Source organism: Zonotrichia leucophrys, chromosome 2 (assembly GCF_028769735.1).
Source record: "Zonotrichia leucophrys gambelii isolate GWCS_2022_RI chromosome 2, RI_Zleu_2.0, whole genome shotgun sequence".
In the NCBI taxonomy this organism is placed as follows: Eukaryota; Metazoa; Chordata; class Aves; order Passeriformes; family Passerellidae; genus Zonotrichia; species Zonotrichia leucophrys.
In genome coordinates this window covers 133,533,019-133,553,546 of record NC_088171.1, presented here as the reverse complement: position 1 = coordinate 133,553,546, position 20,528 = coordinate 133,533,019, and the positions used below count along the sequence as shown (strand labels likewise).

Below are 20,528 nucleotides of genomic sequence, written 5' to 3'. Positions count from 1 at the left end.
TCCTGCAGAGATTGTTTCTATGGTATTCACATAAATTGCAGGTATATAGAGACTACATACCAAGTTTTTTCAAAAATTACTGTCTTTATTTTTTATAGGTTGCCATCACCAAAAGCACCATCCATGAGTGTCCTGCCTGAAGTAGTCACTGAAGCTTTTGGAGTGGCACTGGTTGGTTATGTAGCCTCCCTAGCTCTTGCTCAGGGCTCTGCTAAAAAGTTTAAATACACTGTGGATGACAACCAGGTAAAGCTCTTTCTTCTTAGTGTCACTGAGCCCTGAAATCATCATTTGGGAAAAGTATTATAGATGAATACTCATAGGAAAAGTTCCATATAGCATCCTGACGCCTTCTAGTGTTTACAGTAACACCCAAGTTTTGTTTAAATTATCTCTGCAGAATGCTCTCATTGGTTGAACTGCTCCTTTTGGGGAAGCTCATCCTTCAGGATAAACTTGTAATGCTACATTCAGTGCAGCATTTGGGTATCAATGCATTTTTCACTGCTCTAGGATGAGACAGCTTCTCCTCTGGCAGCTGAGCTCTTATAGACAAGATGTGATGTTAAATCAGCCACCATTAATGAAACAAAGCAATTCTGAAACAAAACCAGATAGTTTATAATAAGAAATTATTTACTTATGCAAAGTAGAAGTCTCACCTGAAATAAATTAATAATCATTATTTGTATCTAAGAAGCTGGGTGAGTTCAGAGAGTGCTGCCAGATTTACAGCCAAAGGAGATTTTTGTTCTGAGTTCCATTTTGCAGAGAACATGCTTAAATAAAAGTGGGCAGTCTCTACCCTACTACAGTGCTTGTCATGGTGGGTGGGTAACTCCAAGCCTGCTGCAAATCCATGGAGATGCTAATTCAAGCACTGTGGGAAGAAAGGCTCAATTTCAAATAACTGGCACTAGTACTGTGAGATGAAAATGTTGCCCCCACCTTTATGTTAAGTGGTTTGGGATAAATGGCATAGGGTTGAATGAAGAGCAGCTGTTTTGCAGCTGGAGGTCTATTTGAACACTCTATCTAGACAGGTTGGTCGTGCTGCATCAGGTCCTGCCTTTTACAGCTTGTATGCGATTGAAAAACACAGTGGGAACGTTCTTGGCTGTTTAGGTCTCTAAAATATTTCTCAGTTTGAATACATTGGGCCATGAATTTCCATTGATGCTTCAGAGCCTTCTATGGAGCAAAGGGAGAATGCTTTGAGCTTAGTGCAGATCAGATTCCAGGGAGACACAATGCTTTGTTTCAAGGCACTCCATGGAAGTGTTTCAAGGCACTCCATTGCATCTGTGTTTCAAGGCACTCCATGCATCTGTGTCCTTCTGCACCTTTGGAAGTCTTATAGCTTACACAGGTTCATTACTGAAGTCTTGGAAACTCTGTGTATGTCCACATCAAATAATGGATCACAAGAACAAAACCTCCATGAGAGGAGAGCAGTGAGGTGGCTGTGCTGCCTTCAAGGACAGACAGTGCTGGGCACGGGGCCTGTGGGGGTGTGAGGCTGCAGGGTGAGCTTTAAGGGGGTGATGTTCTGTGCTGTGAACACAAACTCAGGAGCTGCTGTTCTCCTGGCTGGATACAGCACCATTTTCCTACACATTTTCCTCAGCACTTGCTCCTTAAAGTCTGTGATGCTGGGTGGCCATGGTGGAACACTTCCTTAGAAAACACTGCTCTTAGGCTGCACATACACGGTGGGTTCTCCACCTTTTCTTCTATGAATCCTTTGTTCAGACATGTCTGCATTTTGGCAGTGAACAAACATCAAATACATTTGTGATGAAGGACAGCGTGCATAAAGTATGGCTACCACACCACTACACTTTCACTAAAGCATGCTCTAAAGGAAGAGAAATCAGTGGCTTTTTCCAGTGAGCCATGCACCAGAAATGATCTGGACAATTTACAGACACCAGGACTTGGGGCTCTGTTTAAAAGCAGACATGGATCAAGATGTAAATATTTTGGTTGAACTTAATCTTCAAAGCTTAACAATAGCATTTATTCTGGGAACAAAATGTCCCTCCTGCTTTTGACGAATCTGGTTCAACAGCTCTATCATTCAAATTAGTTCTGAGCTGGGAGAAGGTCTATTCTGTTGGGAAGCCCTTTGTCATGTACCTGTGGGATTTTTTCCCTCAAAAATGTGTCCATCTTTTATTATTACTAATATTTACATAGGGGACTCCTTTGTTGGCAAGAGGCATTGAAATGACAGCACAATAGGAAAAAACATCTTCTATTTAACAACTTTGCAGGAATTTTTGGCTCATGGCCTCAGCAACGTGATTCCCTCATTTTTCTTTTGCATACCAAGTGCTGCAGCGATGGGACGGACGGCACTTTTATACAGCACGGGCGCCAAAACACAGGTAATGAGTTTTAAAAACACAAGCTGTAAAAAACACCGGCTTAGAGTGAAGTATGTCAGAGAATTAAAGCTATGATTCTGCTCACTGCAATTTGTACTGATTTATCCATTCTATTTCCCTAGCCTCCCTTTTCCTCTTGCCTGGGTATGCCTCTGCCCTGTCGTTTTTAACAATCTGCATGAAATTGCATCTGATCAGTGATGTCTTTCCAGGAAAAACAATGGTTCCATTTATTAATTTTTACTTGTTTCATTCAATATGACATATAAGGTCTGTGGCAGCAAGGAAGTTAGGAGTTGTGTTTTCAGACTGCAGGAAACTGCATAAAAACCCTTTCAGTTTATGTGAATTTGTCAGCGTTGTAACAAAAGTGCCCTCTAATGGTGTTTAATGGATTTAATGCTACAGTCTAAGCCAAGTTTAGGAAAAAAAAAATCACATTTCATTTATCTGATTTAATTTATCTTCTATCTGATTTCCAAAATAACATGAAAGTAACCTTTAAAGCTGTTTGTTAAAAAAATACAAGTAATCTCCCAGCTTCTGCCTTGTGACATGGTGTGCTTGTCCTGTCCCTCAGTGTACACTGAGCCCACAGAGATGACATTTAGATTTTTGAGGATGTTTGTTGCTATTTCCTACTGAGGAAACTAAACCCACAAAGTGTTATTACAGTAGCTCAGGAAAGAGGGGACTTTAATAGCTGAGATGATAACTGTGCCCCTGTCACCTGTCCAAAATGTGCTTGTGAACAAGAGAGATGGCAAACCACCTGGGGCACCCCCATATCATTGCCTTTTCCTCTTAACTCAGGGGCCCTTCAGGGGCAGCCTGCCGCATCAATGTCATGTCCTTTGCCATTCTCCCAGGTAACAAGTGACAGGACAAGAGGAAACACCAACACACTGATCCAGGGAAGGTTTAGATTAGATATCAGGAAACTTGTCTTCACAGAAAGGGCTGTAAAGCATTGGAACAGACTGCCCAGAGTAATGGCAGACTCACCACCCTGGGAAGTTTTCAAATATTGTGTGAATGTGGCACTTGAGGCCATGGTTAAATGGTGAACATGGTGGTGGTGCTGCGTTGATGGTTGAACTTGATGACCTTAAAGGTCTCTTAACCTTAACAGTTCTATGATTCAATGATTCTAATTTCATTTTATAGCTGTTTCTCTTGCCTTGTCTTGTATAAATGACATCAGTTGCAAGGAAAAAGTTCATGAGGTACAAGACTAAATATAATCCATAGGTAGTTTCTCCTCAACCATGTCTTGCAATTATTTGTCATGCAGATGCCACAATATTAAGGAATCATACAGGACTTTACTCCAATAATCTACATGTTAAATAGTTGCTAATTAGCCTACAGAGTACTTTGAATTCACTTAATCATAATGAATAATCTAACAAATAATGATCTTGAAAAGTATTTATATGAAAATATTTTAGCTACCATTTGGCTATTAGTTATTTATTGTATTTTAGTTGAATTTAGTTGAATTTTATGTCATACAATGAGCTGTCATCCTCACAGACATTCTCTTCTGTAATCTGTTAATGTACTGAATGTACAATTTACATTGTACATACAGTTGTAAAAGTACATACAGTTGTACTGCATCATGCTGTACTGGCTTTTCCATGGAAGATTTGAGGTAACCTGCAAACCTATAATCTTGAAGCATATGGGATCCTTGAGCATCCTGGCTCTGGTACATGAAGGGAAAGACCCTGATAAAAGGTTATTCAACACATGAAATGAAAAAAGAAACCACTGTAATTCAATTTCAAGACAGCAAACACACAATAAAAATCTGCTTGGTTTACCCATTGGTTTCACAGTATAGCAGTGCCTGTGTCTAAAAGTTAAGAGTGTGGTTATGAGAGTACTATGAGAGTATTTTATTATGCATAACAATCTCTCCCCTGCCTTCCTGGAAAGCAACACATCAACTTAATGCTCTCCTTTGTGGCTGTCCAGACACAATGAGGAGATGACAAGATCATCACTTATAAATATTGGTCAGGTCATAGGCAAAAAGAGGCCTTTCCTTAACTTAGAGGGAAGTCAGTTTGGCAGAGCACATGGAAGAAATGCAAAGAGCCTTTCAGGGGCACGGAGGAGTCTTTTTATCTCAAATTGGCTATACTCTCCAATAGCCAATCCAGGGCTATACCTGGATTGCAGTTTTGTCATTTGTTCCTCAGTGATATATTTTCCTGGGAGAAAAGTGAAAAACTCTGTCATGGACTAGAAGCGTCCTTCAAATAGAATCAACACTTTTTTTCTTGCTCTTCATGAAGGCAGAAAGAGGGAAAAGTTCCTTGTGACTTTACCAGCAGATTTTCTGTCCCTTTTTATGTAAACACTCTGTCTATCCTTCTTGATGGTATTTTTAAGTACACCATGACTTTAATTTTCTAGTGTTTTAACAACTTGTCTGGTTTTGTTTTTAACAACTTGTCTCTTAAAATGAAACCTAATTATTTTAGTAAAGAAACATATTATCAATATAAAAATAAAGTGAGCATCTGTCTACTTATCGTCAAAAACCTTCTGTGAATCTGAACTGTATATTTATAAGAGCAGAAGTACTCAGTGAGCACTCACAGCAGAATGGGACAGTGCAATTTTACTGTCATTTTCCATCAGATTAATATCATATATACTGTGAAGAAATATGTAATTATTAGACCATATATTTTTCTGAATTTATATTACTTGCATTAGTTATAATCTTTAATGTACTTTTTAAATGGTACCTACATTTTCTTAAGTAAATACACTGATATTAAAATGAAATTGTTAGTGGTTTCTGGTTTAAAAATAGTTTTCTTTTGGTGTTAATCCCAACAAAAGAAGTCAGAAGTCTTCTCTTGTGGAAAAAATGATAGCATACATCTTGCTTAGTGCTATGACAGATCTGTTATTTAGTACAGCATAGGGTGCATGGCTATAAATATGTTGCAGAATGACAGTGGGTGCTGAGAAACTTCTGGGATGAGACATTGCACACACACGTTCCACTTAATACCCAAATGTGAAGTGATGCTCTGATCTGTGTCAGGGTGCTGGCAGCAGGGTCAAGCACAGATGTTGAGATCTCTCACTATCTCATCACTGTAGCTGATTAAAGGTAATAATCAGAGATTAAAATTGAAATTATATGCATCTGCAATCCACAGATACATTAATAGCTAACACCTTCAACATCTGACTCTTGACTTTGTCTACAATATTTTAAAATTAGTCCTTTTCACAATTTCTTTGTTGTTTTTGTTGTTAGGCTGAATGATCTGCAACTCTTGTTTATTGTTTTAGGTGGCTTGCCTTATCTCTTGTGTATTAATTCTTGTGGTGATCTACACAATTGGACCTCTGCTGTACTGGCTTCCTATGGTATGCTACTTAACTTTTTTAAAGATTAAGATGTCAAACATTTTCTAAGGACATTTTCTTCCAGGGAAAGACCGTGCAACATTTAAAACAGCTCTATTTAATTTCAGTGGCCGAAAGAATAGTAAGGGTATGGTAAATCTTGAAACCATAAAGTACAGAGGTGACAGCATAAGACATATAGATTTTAGACATACATAGTTACATATATAGGCTATCACATCAGAGTATAGAAGTGAATTCCTCTTCTACTTTCTTTTGACATGTAGTTTACAAAAAATATACATCCAGGTCACTGCAGATTTGTAAATTGACAAACTGTCATAGAAATTAATGAAGATTAATGATATTTTTCCTGATATGCACATGATACAAATTTTGCTTTTCAGATAGATATGATGCAAATTATTTTAAATAGTGATATAAGCTTATGACAAAAAGATTATAAAGTATTCTTATATCTCTGTCATACATCTATTATAAGACGCTTTAAAGTAGTGTGACATCTTTTCACATAAGCTATATCTAGCTTTTGGTATTACAAATTAATAGTTAATTTTAACTAGCGGCATGTCAAAGCTGCTAAATACAGCTCCAAAATTATCCACAATTCTGCCATGTATGTACATGAAGTTTTAACTCAACTATGTTTTAAACTTGCTTGGTGCTATTGTTTACATGGTGTCATGAAAGTTCTCACTTTTCAAACACTGATCCTTTTATAGCTTATTTTAACCATGCAAAGTAAGGACACTTGAAGATGGGTACACAATATGTCCTGGGTTTTTTGCTATACTTCTTCCCTACTTTCATTTGTTTTCATATGGATTATAGGTAAATTTTGACCAGTTTCCTGTAGGTTTTTCTACCCATATTTTAAAAATACTTTTTGGTTTTTGCTTTCTTGATAGTTTATTTCTCTTCTAATATGCTTTTTCAGCCCCATTTCTGCACTGTAAGTCCATTGGTTTGTACTCCATTATTTTTGGCTCTAGATGATTTCTTCATCCATCTCCTCTTACTTCCTGAGTCAAAGAACAAAAACAATATTTTTTTTGCCTCAAAATTAATGGACCTTTGCCCTAGAGGCCTTCTCTAGGGATGGGAAGGAAGTGAGGAAAGGGAGTTACAATTCTTCACTGCATAGAAGTTGAGTGATTTGCTTTCGAGTCCTTCAGACTGTGGGAGAATGTGTTTGGTCTGGTGAGGCATGGAAGAGTCTTGAGTAGTCCTGAGGTTTCTGTCATTTTCCTCTCAGTTAGGTAGCCTGTAGATTGCCTTCACAAAAAAAAATGGGGATAGGGTGGTTGTTGTGGTTAGCAGCTGTCACGAGGACACCTGTGCTTATCCCTTTTTCTAAACACCTACCAGTTTTTTTATAATTTAATTATGATATTGACTGCTAAATTAAAGAAACAGCATTTGTTTTCACTAACAACTATGCAAATGGCTTTTGTGTTTATGTCTTTGCAGTGTGTGTTAGCAAGCATTATTGTTGTGGGCTTGAAGGGGATGCTAATGCAGTTCCGTGACTTAAAAAAATATTGGAATGTGGATAAAATAGACTGGGTAAGTAAAACTTAATGTAAGGAGGTTTTCCTGAGACCATTTGGCAAACATCTGTTAATTAAACTTTAACAGTTCTGTGGCCCTAGAAGGAATAAGTGCAAGATATTATTAGTAGTGCTTTTTGTGCACTATCAGCTCAGAATAACAGCTTCTGTAATATCAGTTGTATTAAAAAATAACATTTTAACCCACGATAAAGAATCAAACCTGATGCTAGAGATATGTATGCAGACAGATCAAGACAATATGAGCAAATATGTGTCTAATTTTTATGTCTTTCTTATCTCTTTAAGATACTTTTGTTATTGTAGTGTTATTGAAGAGATTTTGGTATCATCCTATCCTCTGGGAATAGGGAATGACCACACAGGTCAAACAGAACTGGAAGCACTAGTGATGCAGGAAGATAAATAGTGAGGGGTGCTGCAGGTAAATTGCCTTAATTCTTTCAGATTTTGCAGAAATCTATCTACTGTTTGAACAGAGTGAAAGATTCTGCACTATGAGAGGAGGAATAAATCAGAAAAAGTAGATAGGTGAAGAGATAGAGTATGAAAATTTAGTTTGATGCAAAGTCTAAATAGTCTGAGAGAATTTGCAAGAACTCCATAGTAAAGATGAATCCTGGATGTAAGAAGACTCCTGGATTTCTCTTCTGTGGAGATTTTGGGTGTAATGGCCCATTAGTGGAACCAAAATTTCTGCTGACATCCTGCATGTTTGAGTTAACAATATTCAGAAAGGTATTTTGGCCATATAGTCCTTGTCTGTGGTGGGAAATGCAGGTAATTGGAGTTGATAGGACTTTTTTGAATCCACCAGTTACTTAGCATTCTATAGCAGTAATAGTTAAGTCTAGAAAGAATAAAACTTTTTTTTTGTTAGACTACTGCATTTTAGTATGGGGAACAGAGCTGAGTAAGCAACATCAAGTTTGTGAGACTTTTCACACTTGGTTGCAGAAAACTAGAGGTTCAGAAGACTTGTTTTTGGAGGTTTCTTTTGTATTATCCAGAAGAAAAGTTCTGTATTTCCTGAAATATTTTCTTCCTCAAGCAGTAAAATTCTGAAAATATTTTCTATTTCTTGTTTTATATTTGATCTTCAGCTTAACCCATATTGCCAATGACAGAAATTATGGATGATGTGGATCAAGAATTATTTTGGGAACAATAGACTTAAAAACATTTAAGTCATTAACATTTAAACATTGGTAGTTATGGGAGAGAGATATATCTTCTCCATCAGTTCATTGAGATAATAAGTAGTTACACTTTCCAGCAGGATATTTTGGAATCTCACTAAATTTGACATATCTTCACAGATAGACTAACCTGACTGATTTTTGCTTTTCTGGTTTTGGCAGAAAAGGTTGTGTGAGTAGTTAGTTATTACATCTCTGACATCTGTCATCATTTCTAAGAGAGGCTATAGAACGGGGGAGTTTGCTGGGTTCATCTTTTTGACTAAACATACTTGAGCAATGATTTATCTTCAAGTAGTTTAACCATCAGTCCTCAGCTTGACAGGATAAATCATCTTGCCTTAAATAGCATAGTTTAAAGAAAGGTTATAAACATTGATCTTGCATTGCTGCCTGCTCTGAGGTGCCCCACCAAGGCCAGTGATTTGTGTAACTACACTGGTTATTTTGGCCTGAAAGGATTCACCCCAGTAACTGACAGAACACTAGAAATGAATCATTCCATCACCCAGGTTATCCAAAGTGTTCTGAAGACAGAAACCCTAACAAAACATTTGGAAATAATTAGCAGTTGTCCTTTCTGGAACTGATTCTTTGAAGGGTGTGTGTCATGTAGAATTGAAGTCAGGTTTGTTTTGGTTATAGGTCTGGCAAATGATTGTGCATGGAAATGGAATATTATGGAGTTTGTTACCTTGTTCCTTTACACTTCTTTAAGCATGTCCTTAGACACAAATGGGATGAATATATTTATTTGTTGATTAGTTCTCCATAAACACAATCCTTTTAAATGTAGAAGGTATGATATTGTTCAGGGGTTGGAGTTGAGGAAATCCATTGGTTCCCTGAATCACAGGATATTCTGTGTTTCTATGAAATCTCTTCTTTCAGCCATGGGTGGCTTTTTCTTTCAGATTTACATTTTCTCAAATCACATTTGATTGCTTTTCAGCTACTACCCCACTTATTCCAGAGGTTTTTTTCTTGCCACTTGAACTTCAAATGTCTCCTGCTTCAGTTAAGGTCTTCTGTCAGTCCCTACACCTTGGCTTCAACAATCTCAGATTAATAACTGCATTATTCCACTATATATGTTATATTCATAACTGAGAGTGATTTGTCTTGATCTTTTCTGCTTTTTCTGAGAAAAGCCAGGAAGCTAATCTGACCTTGTCTGTAAATACATCTCACTTCTCAGGTCCTCGGGTCAAAAGATTATTTCCTTGTCCTTCCTGTAAGCCTAATTTCTTATGCAGGCCAATTTTACTAGCTTGCTGTTTTTATTCTCCAGCTTGATATGGCTGGTAATACCTGTGATATTCTCCTAGTATTACTAAAAAGGCCAGTGAAGTTCTTGTTAACTTTTGATTTTAAGGCTCAGGATCACAGATAAGCTGCCTTTTAAGACAGGCAAAAATACTGCCTGGCAATGGACTGCTGAAGAAAAATGTTCTCTTTGCTGTTAACAGTTGGACTTGAAAGTAACCAGAGATGGGGGGAAAATATTTCAGAAGGTGATGTTCTAAGTGAAAAATTATAACAGAATAAGGATCGTTTTCATGAGTTAATTATATACCAGGGATTTGAGAAGCTCAGCAATGAAATACTCTGGCATTTAAAGAGAAAAAAAAATGTTTTAAAGTTACATATATGTCTTGACCAGAAAATGACCACAGCTGAGACAAAGCCAGGTTGGATGCCTGACTTTTAAAGTAGAACAAATGGCCAGAATTTATGGTAAAAATGACACATTCCCAACATGTTGTTGTGATGAGAGGCAGTTATGGATGCATGCAGCATGAATTATAATTGTATGCACATATATTAATATTAAAGGATGTAAGGAATGCTATTAATTCAGCAATTAAAGTAGATCCAAGAATGAGGGTCTCATTTTTGACAAGTATCCTCCAAGATCTTGCCATTGTGAAATTCTGGGACATGTATCCAATATCCTGTCAATCTATTTTGTCACAATATTTAGAGAAGAGGCCCTAGAAAGGGTCTTCCTTGAAATCTGGAGCTCATTAGTGCATTTTCTTGGGGTTTTTTAAAACTTCTTTTGATACTATCCTCAGGAGGAAAATGGCCTCTTAAATTTGTTCATCGCACATGAGTCCTGATTTGTGAGAGGGCTCTGAGAGCATTCAGGGCTCTGCTATGCTTTACAAAGAGAGTGCTCTGCTCTGCTTTCCTCTGCAAAGTAGGAAACCATCTCTTCTATGAGAATTGTTTTACATCAATGATTCTATCTTATGGCATCCTAGGGAGATTTTCTGTTTTTCCTGCCTTAGTGAATATGCTAGTGTGAGTTATATTACTTGTGCTGTAGGTGGTATCAAAGAACTACAGCACCACTTTAGGATCTTTTAGGTTGGGAAAGACCTTTAAAGACCATCTAGTCCCACTGCTAATCCAACACTGCCAAGTCTACTCCTAAACCACGTCCCTGAGTACATTAGGCTGTTCCTGCCCTATGGCTGTGGTGGGCTTCACTTGAATGCCAAGTTTTCATGAAGGGTATGCTGAGGATGAATGCACACGTTAGTCATTTGTCTGCAGAAGGATGTGGGACCATGGTCATGTCACTCAGTCCTTTGAGCCTCATCCAGGACTCCAGCATCCTCTGCTGAGACAGTTTTGGAATGAGCAGGACTTTAATGGGATTCTTTTGGCTATATGCTGGAGGGCCTCTGTTAGAGCAGCTCATCCCAGCCTCACATTACAGACAGCACAGAACTGGTCAGCTGAGACATATTCATCTCTTCCTCCATTAAGCTACAGCATAACCAGGTAGGAGTTAGATGAACTGCATCCTAAATTTTATTCATTCTGATAAGTAAATCCATTGATTATGGTAGGAGACTAGACTGTGTTGCAGATTATGACATGCAAGGAACCCTACCCATTCAGGCAACAGCTGATCATCTCCTCAGTTTGCATTAAACAAGGCAAGTGCATAATCTGCTTTTAAACTGGTACCTAAACATTTATTATCACCATACCTTAGCATTGCATTGTTTAGCTCTAGGTTCAGAAAGTATTCTGCAACTTGTTTATATGATTTTTTTTCCTACCAAATGCAGATTTTAGACTGTCATCAATGGTGGATAATTAGACTCTATGAAATGGAAAGTCTAGAGGAGGCAGCTGCTATACACAGTCACTGTACCTCTCAGTGCTTCTGATACTTTCTGGTACATACAGGAGTTGACAGAAATCTATTTCTTCTGCTTGTTTCTTTTCTCCCCTCCCTCTTTAGAGTTTTTCTTTAAATTAGTACAGTACTTTGAAGGTGGATTTTGTTTTGGTTTTTGATATTAGCATGTGCCTATAACACATTGTTGCTAAGATCTGAAGACTGAATAGATTCTATCTGTCCTGGAGTATGCAATAACCATATTGAAGTAAGCTGCCAAGGATAACTTTGATATTTTTATCACTTCTATGTTGAACTTTGCAATAAGCCATTAATTAATAAAGAAGTTTATCAGATCAACATAACTTCTTTCTACAAGTTTGATGCTACCCTAATTAAAGAAGAACTGCTTCCAGGCCAATATAAAGCACTGAAAGAGTGGTTGATTAATGAGAGTATGAGTTTTGGCCCAGCCTCTACAACAATGGCAGCCTCTGAATACAGTTAAGATGTAAAGTACTGAGCTGCTGGAGAGGCACTTAACTAACTATCTCAGTAGTCAGCAGTACTTAAACATTTGTGGCTTTGATTCTTCCTATGCAGACTTTGTATTGTGTTTTTATGCTGTTTTCTTCTGAGACATAAGAAGTTTGCAGGTCTGCAGTAGTGATTTAGTCAGATGTGATGAGGTTCAGGTCTGCAGCTGAACTGGATTGCACTGGAGTGGATTCAGGTGCTGTCAAGGGTTCAGCCTTATTAATAAGATAGTCTAATTCTTGATCTCACTGATTTTCAGGTTTTCAGTAGTTCTGTTAGACTTAGGTGAGCTTCTTTATAAATGTATGTTGGATTTATAAATCTTAGCATTACTTTCTTATTCATTAATCAGACCTCAATATCTGCTGTTCATAAAGGTGGTCTTTGCAAATATATGCACAACACTTCATATAAGATGTCATGTCAAAATACAGCTCGTGATTAAGGACAGTTTCAGAGGATGAGCCACCTCCTTACCTAGCAGCCCTCCTGTTGAAGAAACTGAAAAGTCTTTTGCAGTAGTTAGGAATCTTGAAGATGAGGGGGGAAAAGGTTTCTCAACAGTCACGTAACATTCTGTCCTCTGTGAAGCACAAGTTAGCATGGTATGAATTACACTTAATAATTCATAAAATAACAGTTCTGAAATCTGCTCAAGCAAAATCCCTGTGCTTGGGCTGAAAGTATTCTATTGTTTCTGGCTTTCGTGAGTTAAGTGAAGGAAACAGAAAAGATAATCTTCAAAATGACTGTGCCATTGTAATGTGATCTGTTATTGTGCAAGCATGAACAAGCAGCTCTGTAATTCTTAAAACAGGCACCTGTGGGGATCAGTATATCCAGAGAAATGAAATACTTTCCAGTATTTTTTAACACTTTTTATATAAAGATTAGATGGCAATCTTGGCTTAAGGCTCCCTCAAGGAAAGAAAGATGTGCTTTATTATACCAATTAGGTTGCTATAAGAAATCGAGTAATTCGTACTTTTCTTTTAATTGTAAAATCTGCATGTCTCTTGGTTGTACACATCATTGTAGTATGGAAAGAAAAGTGGTCATTTCTGGTAAGAAAATAATTAAGGAAAAATTGAAATGTGAAAGTTTTGTAAAGTTTTTTAAAATTTCTTTTTAAAGTGACCTTAGTTTCAGATATGCTTCTGAGTATTTTTTAAATTTGCATTTAAAATTAATCCAAAGTTTTAGTAATCAAACATTGAAAGATGGGGAGGTAATATGAAATCTCACCATTTCCATTGGAAGGAATTAATTCCCCAGTAATTTTTATTTGTAATAGAGTTGTTTTAGTCAGCTGTACTCTGACAAATGCCACTTTTAATCAGCCTCCTTGCCAATCATAATTCCCACTTGTATGATTAGTGGAAGAAAAGGTCTCTGTGTGTGACCTCATTAGGGCACCTCTTTATGGGAAAGGAAAGGAGGATTTAAAATCTATGCAGCGAAGAAGGTGATGAGAATTTGCAATGTAAAAAAAAAAACACAGGTTTCCGAAACAACTGAGTTGATTCTGACTTAAGCTGTTAGCAGAAGTACAAATGCTATTTTGAGTAACCCTGGAAGGAACCTCTGTGAGCAATGGGAAGAGTTGTGCCATGCTGCATGTGGTTCCCCGTGGGGAGGCATTACTTTAATTGCTAATTCAGTCTTCAGTATTTGCCAGTTCAAAGATTCAAATGTTCACATCTGAGAAACTAGCTTAGTTTTAAAAATCTTTATTTCTGATTCATAAAATGCACATTGCTATAAAATTTGAAACTAATCACTTCTTTTTGCTCCCCTCCTTAAAGAGCATCTGGGTTAGTACCTATGTGTTTACAATATGCTTTGCTGCTAACGTGGGACTGTTGTATGGCGTTGTGTGCACTATAGCAATCGTGATTTTCCGCTTTCCCAGGTAAGAAACAATTTGTTGAAATGTTCCACTAGCACCTCATTATGTATTCCTTCTGCATATTTCTTCACAGTCAGGATAGACATACGGTATACTAAATTTAACAACTAAACTTCAGGTTTTTAGTTGCAGAAAATTGCAAGATAAGACAATTTAAAAGTCACATCTGTCATTTACCGTAGACTAAGGAATCTCTAAAACATTTTATAAAATGGCATTGTTTTGTGATTTCTCTTATTATTACACATCTGTAGGATTCATTAAGTGAAGGTAGCATAAAATCAACTGGAAGATTACTAATATTTTTTTCCATTAGATATTTATTTGCTCTTTAAGAAAAAAGTGTGTTTGGCAAGCTTTATAACTAAGAGCCTTTATAAACTCCTAGGCACTATGTTGCACAGGAATGGGTAGCTGATAATTGCACTGCTAATACAGATTAATGAAACATAACTGTACAACTATTCTAATGTCTAGCAAAATGTGTAAGTTTTGTGCACAACTTAGAAAAGTCAAGACAAATAAACTAGAGCCATCAGAAGTTTGGGGTTTTTTTGTTTGTTTGTTGTTTTTTTAAAATTTTTTATTAATATATTATAGTTGCTACTTTGGATCATGAGTAAAGGGAAATATAGCTGAGGTTCATGATTGATTTGTGCTACAAAATTAATCCACAGCTCACCAGTCCTGGAAATGACTTGCTGCTTGCATGCAGTTGTTTGCATGAACATTTAATCCCAGTGAAATTAAGCACAATATAGACAGCTCGATTATATGCTTGTTAAAGTTAATGGTGTTAGACATTTGTGCACAGCTTTATTCTCATAGAATAAGTTAAAGAACCAGCATGAAAATAGTTCAAAATTTCAAGGCAGTTTAAAATAATGGGAGATTGCTTCTGCTTGAATTAACTGATACATTTGTGATAACATTGTGCTACTCAGCAAACTAAAATTTTGGTAAATTCTGTAGTAAAGCAAAAGGCAAGCTTTCATGCTGTTTTTGTCCTGAGCCTGGATGTTAAAGGCTCTCCAAAAGCAGAAAGTGATGGATATTTAACAGAAAGAGCCAGATGTGGAGGAGACCTCAGTCTGAACCTGCACTTATTAATGTAAATAAGACTCTTCTTGCTGATCTCTGTGTTCAGTAAAGCTGCACATGATTGTCCACACCATCTAAAGGCATTGAACAAGGCAGCAGCCCTAAAGCTGGCAGGGCACAGATGGGGTTAACGAGATAATGTGTAGTAAGCCATGCAATCATGAGCAGAAGTGTTAGCAGAAGCGAAGCAAGGAAAATACCATAGATTATTTATTGTAAAGTTTCTGTTCAGATGTCAGAGTGCTGGATGTGGTACATGTTATGTATCAGACTGTATTAAAAGCATCAGCAGCTACAGCTTCATTTATGCCGAGATGAGAGAACAGCTGATGTTTGCAAGGCTCATTTATCTGGCCCCAATACCTGCAAATGCTCCTGGTATATTGGTGCATCTGTCTCAGAGGATAGATAGTTCCAGTTAAATGTGTTCCTGTAAATGACATGTTGAATCAGAAGATTCTAACACTGAGCTCCTTTTCCAAGGGATTTTTCTCTTTTCTCTCTGTAGAGAGCATAAGAATACTGGTGCTTTCCAGTAAGTCCCCCATTTTGATAGCTAGAATGCAATGTTCTGCTTCATCATGTAAAGATGTGTCAATTTCAATGACAAATTAAATATCTTTGTTTTGCATGACCCACAACTATTATACATATTTATTTTCCCTTTCCTTACAATATGATCTTTGCAGGTAAAAAAAATTAATTAAACTTCTTTACTTTTGAAGATATAGATTATATATGAGCTACCTTGACTTGAAAGTAACTCTGGCCAGCAAACAAAAATTAAGATTAAGATATTCTTCACAAAATAATTTAATTATTCATATTTTCAAAGTGATCTCACAATTCTAAAATGAGCTTTTTACTGTTTAAGAGGATGATTATCAGAAAAGAAAAGGTCTGTAATAACAAGAATACTCCCAGATTGCATTTTTGGACCTTTAAATTGCTATGCTGTAGCTTGGGGTGTGTGTCTTTTTGTTTCTGTTCAAGACTACTAATGATTAACTGTACAGATTTTTCTCTATCTATTGATCACAGAGCAAAGACACTGAATTTGAAAAATATGAAAGAGGTGGAATACAAATACAAAGTAGAAGATAATTGTGTAAGTTAATTTCTTTTTTAACTTTCTGTGTGTGTGTTTCACTAATTCAGATTTGTTTGCTTTCTCTAGTTAGTTACTAGATCATAATCGGGGAGTCAAGGGAATGCTTTTATGATATGACCACTTGAAATCTAAAGCCAGGATAATATAATAATATTATAGTTGGCCATCACTGGAATATTTTCATGGTGGTTCTGCTTGTCTGCAAAGTGAAGTTAGGCAAGTCCTCTTAGATTTATCTATCTTAGTTTATTTGTCATTTATAGTTATGAATTGCTCTTTCTCAGTGTTTCCTAATTCCTAAATTTAAGTAAATATCTTGCCAGGAACGGCAAGGGCAATCTGAGCAGACAATAGCAGTCTCTGCATTATTATCAGTTTTCCTAAAAGCCCTTTGGTATTTTTATCATCCCCAATCTCTTTTCTGAAACCATTTCTCTCCCTAACCCCTCGTGACCAGATTGTCCCAGAGGACACCACAAGGCTGGGCAAAGAGGGGCAGCACCACAAATTGGTTACAGACTGCTTCGCAAATTTCATCACCCTGTGTACATGAAAAATGGGTGGAAGAATCTCTCCTAAAGACTGTGCCTTTTAAATCTGGCTTCTTAAAAGCTTAAACCAACCAGTCAGATTCTTTGGTTATTTTCATTGCAATTATCATCAAAGTTGCTTTTTGCTCAGGTCTGTGGTAAGGAGAGAAGGGTAATGACCCAGAGAGGTGAACTCCCTCCTCCAAGATGAAATGGTAGGTCAGCAGCCAAGAGAGAAGTAGAACCATGTGTCCTCTCAGCAGAGAGCCCCATCACCAGGACATCCTGCCTTTTCCGCTGTGGCAGTTTCTCTTTCCCTTCTTTGTGCTTTTTCCCTTAGTGCTGATGGAGAGTCTTGTGTATCAGTAAACTACATGCTCAGCAGTTAGTGCTTCACCATTAAGCAGATCTTCTGTAAAGAATTTATTATTTCTGGCAAATGTCTTCCATCAAAGCTATCTTGGGCTAAAAATCTGAACTTCCAAGGACTCAAGGGCATTTACTGTTTTGGCAGGCTGGCAAACGTTGGAATGTGAAAGGTACATAAGAATGGGGAGGACTCTGAAATGTGAATGAAAAACACTGTTGTTGAGGCTGGATCAGCTGTCAATTATTATATTACTTTTCATTCTTAATAAAAATGTTGGAGTAACTTTGTCAGAGATGGGTAACAAAAATTTGATTTGCCTGCTATTTTTCATATCGGTCCATGAAGCACTTTGTACAAATGCCTATACATTTTTTTTTTAAAAGGCTTAAAAAAGCTGGTCCCCTGCTTTTTTTCCCCCTAATTCAGTAAGATTAACGCCAGTAACCTAATAACAAACTAGTGTCTGCAGACAGTGGGGAAAATAACATTATGTTAGAGACGCAAATTGCTCAAGAGCTATTACACAAAACAAAGAAGGAAAATATGCCTTTAATTGAATTTAGAGTCACTGGGTTGCAGCAGTCATTTAGGGTAATTTTTAATGTATGAATGTTAGACTGATCCAAGTTTCCCTGGTAAGTAACAGATTAAACATAAACAACAGGACTTTTAAACATGAAAATATGCAAGCTTAATGATCTACCCTGCCATTAAGGATTTATAGGGGTTATTTCATCAATAAGAGAAAAGACACTTTAATGTGGAAAAAATCAAAGGGAATTTAGAAGGTTATGTGAAACACATTTCATCCCAGGCGTTCGCTGGCACTGAACTCGCACCCGAGCAGAGTGTGCAGGGGAATCGCTCCGGGCCTTCCGAGGGGTGGCAGGAACAGACACCTGATATAAATTTCCTGCTTTCTTAGCAAGGACACAACAAAGAGGAAGTTTTGGTTTCTTCTGAACAGTTCTTGTCAAAAAAGAGTCAAACCAGAGCTAAATTAAACCTGGCTGGTCTAATTTAGGTCCAGTTGACCTTGTCCATTCTGGACAAAAATTATACCTAAGTCTGCCATTTGCTTGATCTGACCTTATGATCAGAGCCTTTCAAGTTTTGGACTTTGTACTTATGGAAGCTTGATCATCACAGGATTTGATCTTTGCACATCAGTCTTCCTTTTTTATCTTTTATCTTCTACTTTGCCATGGCACTGAAGTGTCCACTTGTCTCTACACCAAGCTGTCTATAGCACCATTTTTGTGGGAATCTGTGGGATGTCAGAGCATTTCTCCATTCAAGCATATACCATGCTTTGTTTTGCCCTCAGTTTAGAGCTCTATTCCATACAAACAGATACATTTTAACTGCCAGTTGAGTTTTGCCACATATCTGACTGCGGCAAAACTCATTTGTGGTATTTTCTGCAATCACATCCATAGGTTAATTGCGCAAAGTCCCTACACAGAGTCTGGGGTTCCTTGCCTCAGTTGGGATGTTTGAAATGTTTCCTTTATTTCATGGTCACTGTGGTGGTGTCTGAGAGATCATCTCATTCCCAGAAGTCTGAATAGCATTCTACAATAAGGAGATAGTTTATGTGGTTTGTGGTTCCATTTCTGTTTTGCTTGAAAGTCTGTTGGGAAAACTGAATATCTTCAATGCAATCCTGAACAATTTTTAACTACCTAAAAAATGGTCCGTGTCAGCTCCACTTACTTGTGTTTGACTGTGACGTTGTTACATGATTTTTGTTAGGAAGAAAGAGAGTATTTTTTGACCTTTATTCTCTTGCAAATTCTTGATTTTTGCTTCCATTGTCACACAACCTGTGGAAGATTGGGAGTTCAATAGAAGCAACTTCTACAGAAGTTCCCCTACAAAACCAGTCTTTAAGCATGTCTTACTGCTGTCCTATATATATATATATATATATATATATATAAATATTATTTTTCTTACTGGCTTTTGACGATTTTTTATATGTACACCTTGAGAGTGAGAGAAATAACACTTGTTTTGTGCAAAATGTCTGCCACTTGTACCTGAGGGTTTTGGAACATCATCTGGTGTCCTTCCAAAATTGTTCTGCTGTATAACATTTATGTTTTGAGCTACACAGTCTGACTGAAGGTGCTGGTAAGCTCGTTGTAGCTTATTTAGTGAAGTGCAGAGACAGGTTCAAGGGCAATGGAGAGTTGTGAAGATTATTGTGTTGGTGGTATAAATGTGCTGGTAAAGCTTTAAATGTGCCACTCAAGGTTGATCTGTATCCATTAAATATTTTCATGTAGAACTGTCTCTGTACTAAGGTCATCTTCAGATGAGCAAGATGAATATTGCCAGCTTTCCCCAAACCACCTGCAGTGTTTGCCCTAAATCCTTGTGTACTTTTTACAAGATGCGTTTGTCTAATAAAATATATTCCCTGTCTGCAAATGTTACCCTGTCTATGCTTGGGAATCACACCAACTGAAATAATGCTATTATAATTGTTAGCTAATAGTTCTTAGTATTATGCCTCATAATGTGTGTGCTTGTTTTCACACTAAATAGTATTATAGATAATTTTCATTATATATTACTTGTGTTTCCATTCTTACTTCAGTTATGTGTGAAGGCTAATCAATATAATTATCTGTTAAATCATTTTCACAATCCAAAGCTCCTCCTAAGTTATTTCACAGGTATTTTCAGGTTTTTGAAAGAAATGAGTCCGGGGTTTGTTCTCCAAATCCAAGATGAACTTTTCAGCATTATGTTTATTTCATTCCCCAGGAATCACTAAAACAGGTAAAAATAGTTTCAGTCAACAGCCCGTTAGTCTTTTTGAATGCCAGAAAATTTCACGCTGACCTGTTAAAGATAATCCAGAAGGATGGCATGAGCAGCCAGGTATGTGATATTGTAAACAAGGTGGGATGTGCTTTACACTTCAGTAATCACCATGACTAGCTTGAAGATTGTGTTTGCCTTCCTTGCATTTCTTAGAGAATGCAATCAGATACTGAAACAGGTATAAAGAAGCAACATTTGAAATTATTCATTTAGAATAAAGCTAATTCTAATCTTAATCAGATTCAATATGGACTATTTTTGTATTACTTGAAAATAATATCCCTTCTATTTCTGCTTATGGTCCTGTAAGAGACATTAAAGCACTTATCCAAAACTCAAAAATTTCTAGAAGAACTTACATAATCTCATCTGATATAAGGCTGGGATTTTAGAAAGACAATGAGTAGCTAAAAATGTGCTTGAATAAAATGTGA

General features: G+C 37.0%; 1 protein-coding gene across 3 annotated transcripts in view; it reads left to right on the top strand.

Moving 5' to 3' along the window:
* Nucleotides 1–20,528, top strand: part of SLC26A7 (solute carrier family 26 member 7) — a 75,613-nt gene that overhangs the window by 41,611 nt on the left and 13,474 nt on the right. For all 3 annotated transcript variants that reach the window (XM_064706526.1, XM_064706527.1, XM_064706529.1), the window contains 7 exons: nt 99–246; nt 2,277–2,390; nt 5,715–5,792; nt 7,263–7,358; nt 14,044–14,150; nt 16,290–16,356; nt 20,035–20,151. In XM_064706526.1, the coding sequence (XP_064562596.1) occupies nt 99–246; nt 2,277–2,390; nt 5,715–5,792; nt 7,263–7,358; nt 14,044–14,150; nt 16,290–16,356; nt 20,035–20,151 (727 nt within the window). The remainder of the gene's footprint in view (nt 1–98; nt 247–2,276; nt 2,391–5,714; nt 5,793–7,262; nt 7,359–14,043; nt 14,151–16,289; nt 16,357–20,034; nt 20,152–20,528) is intronic.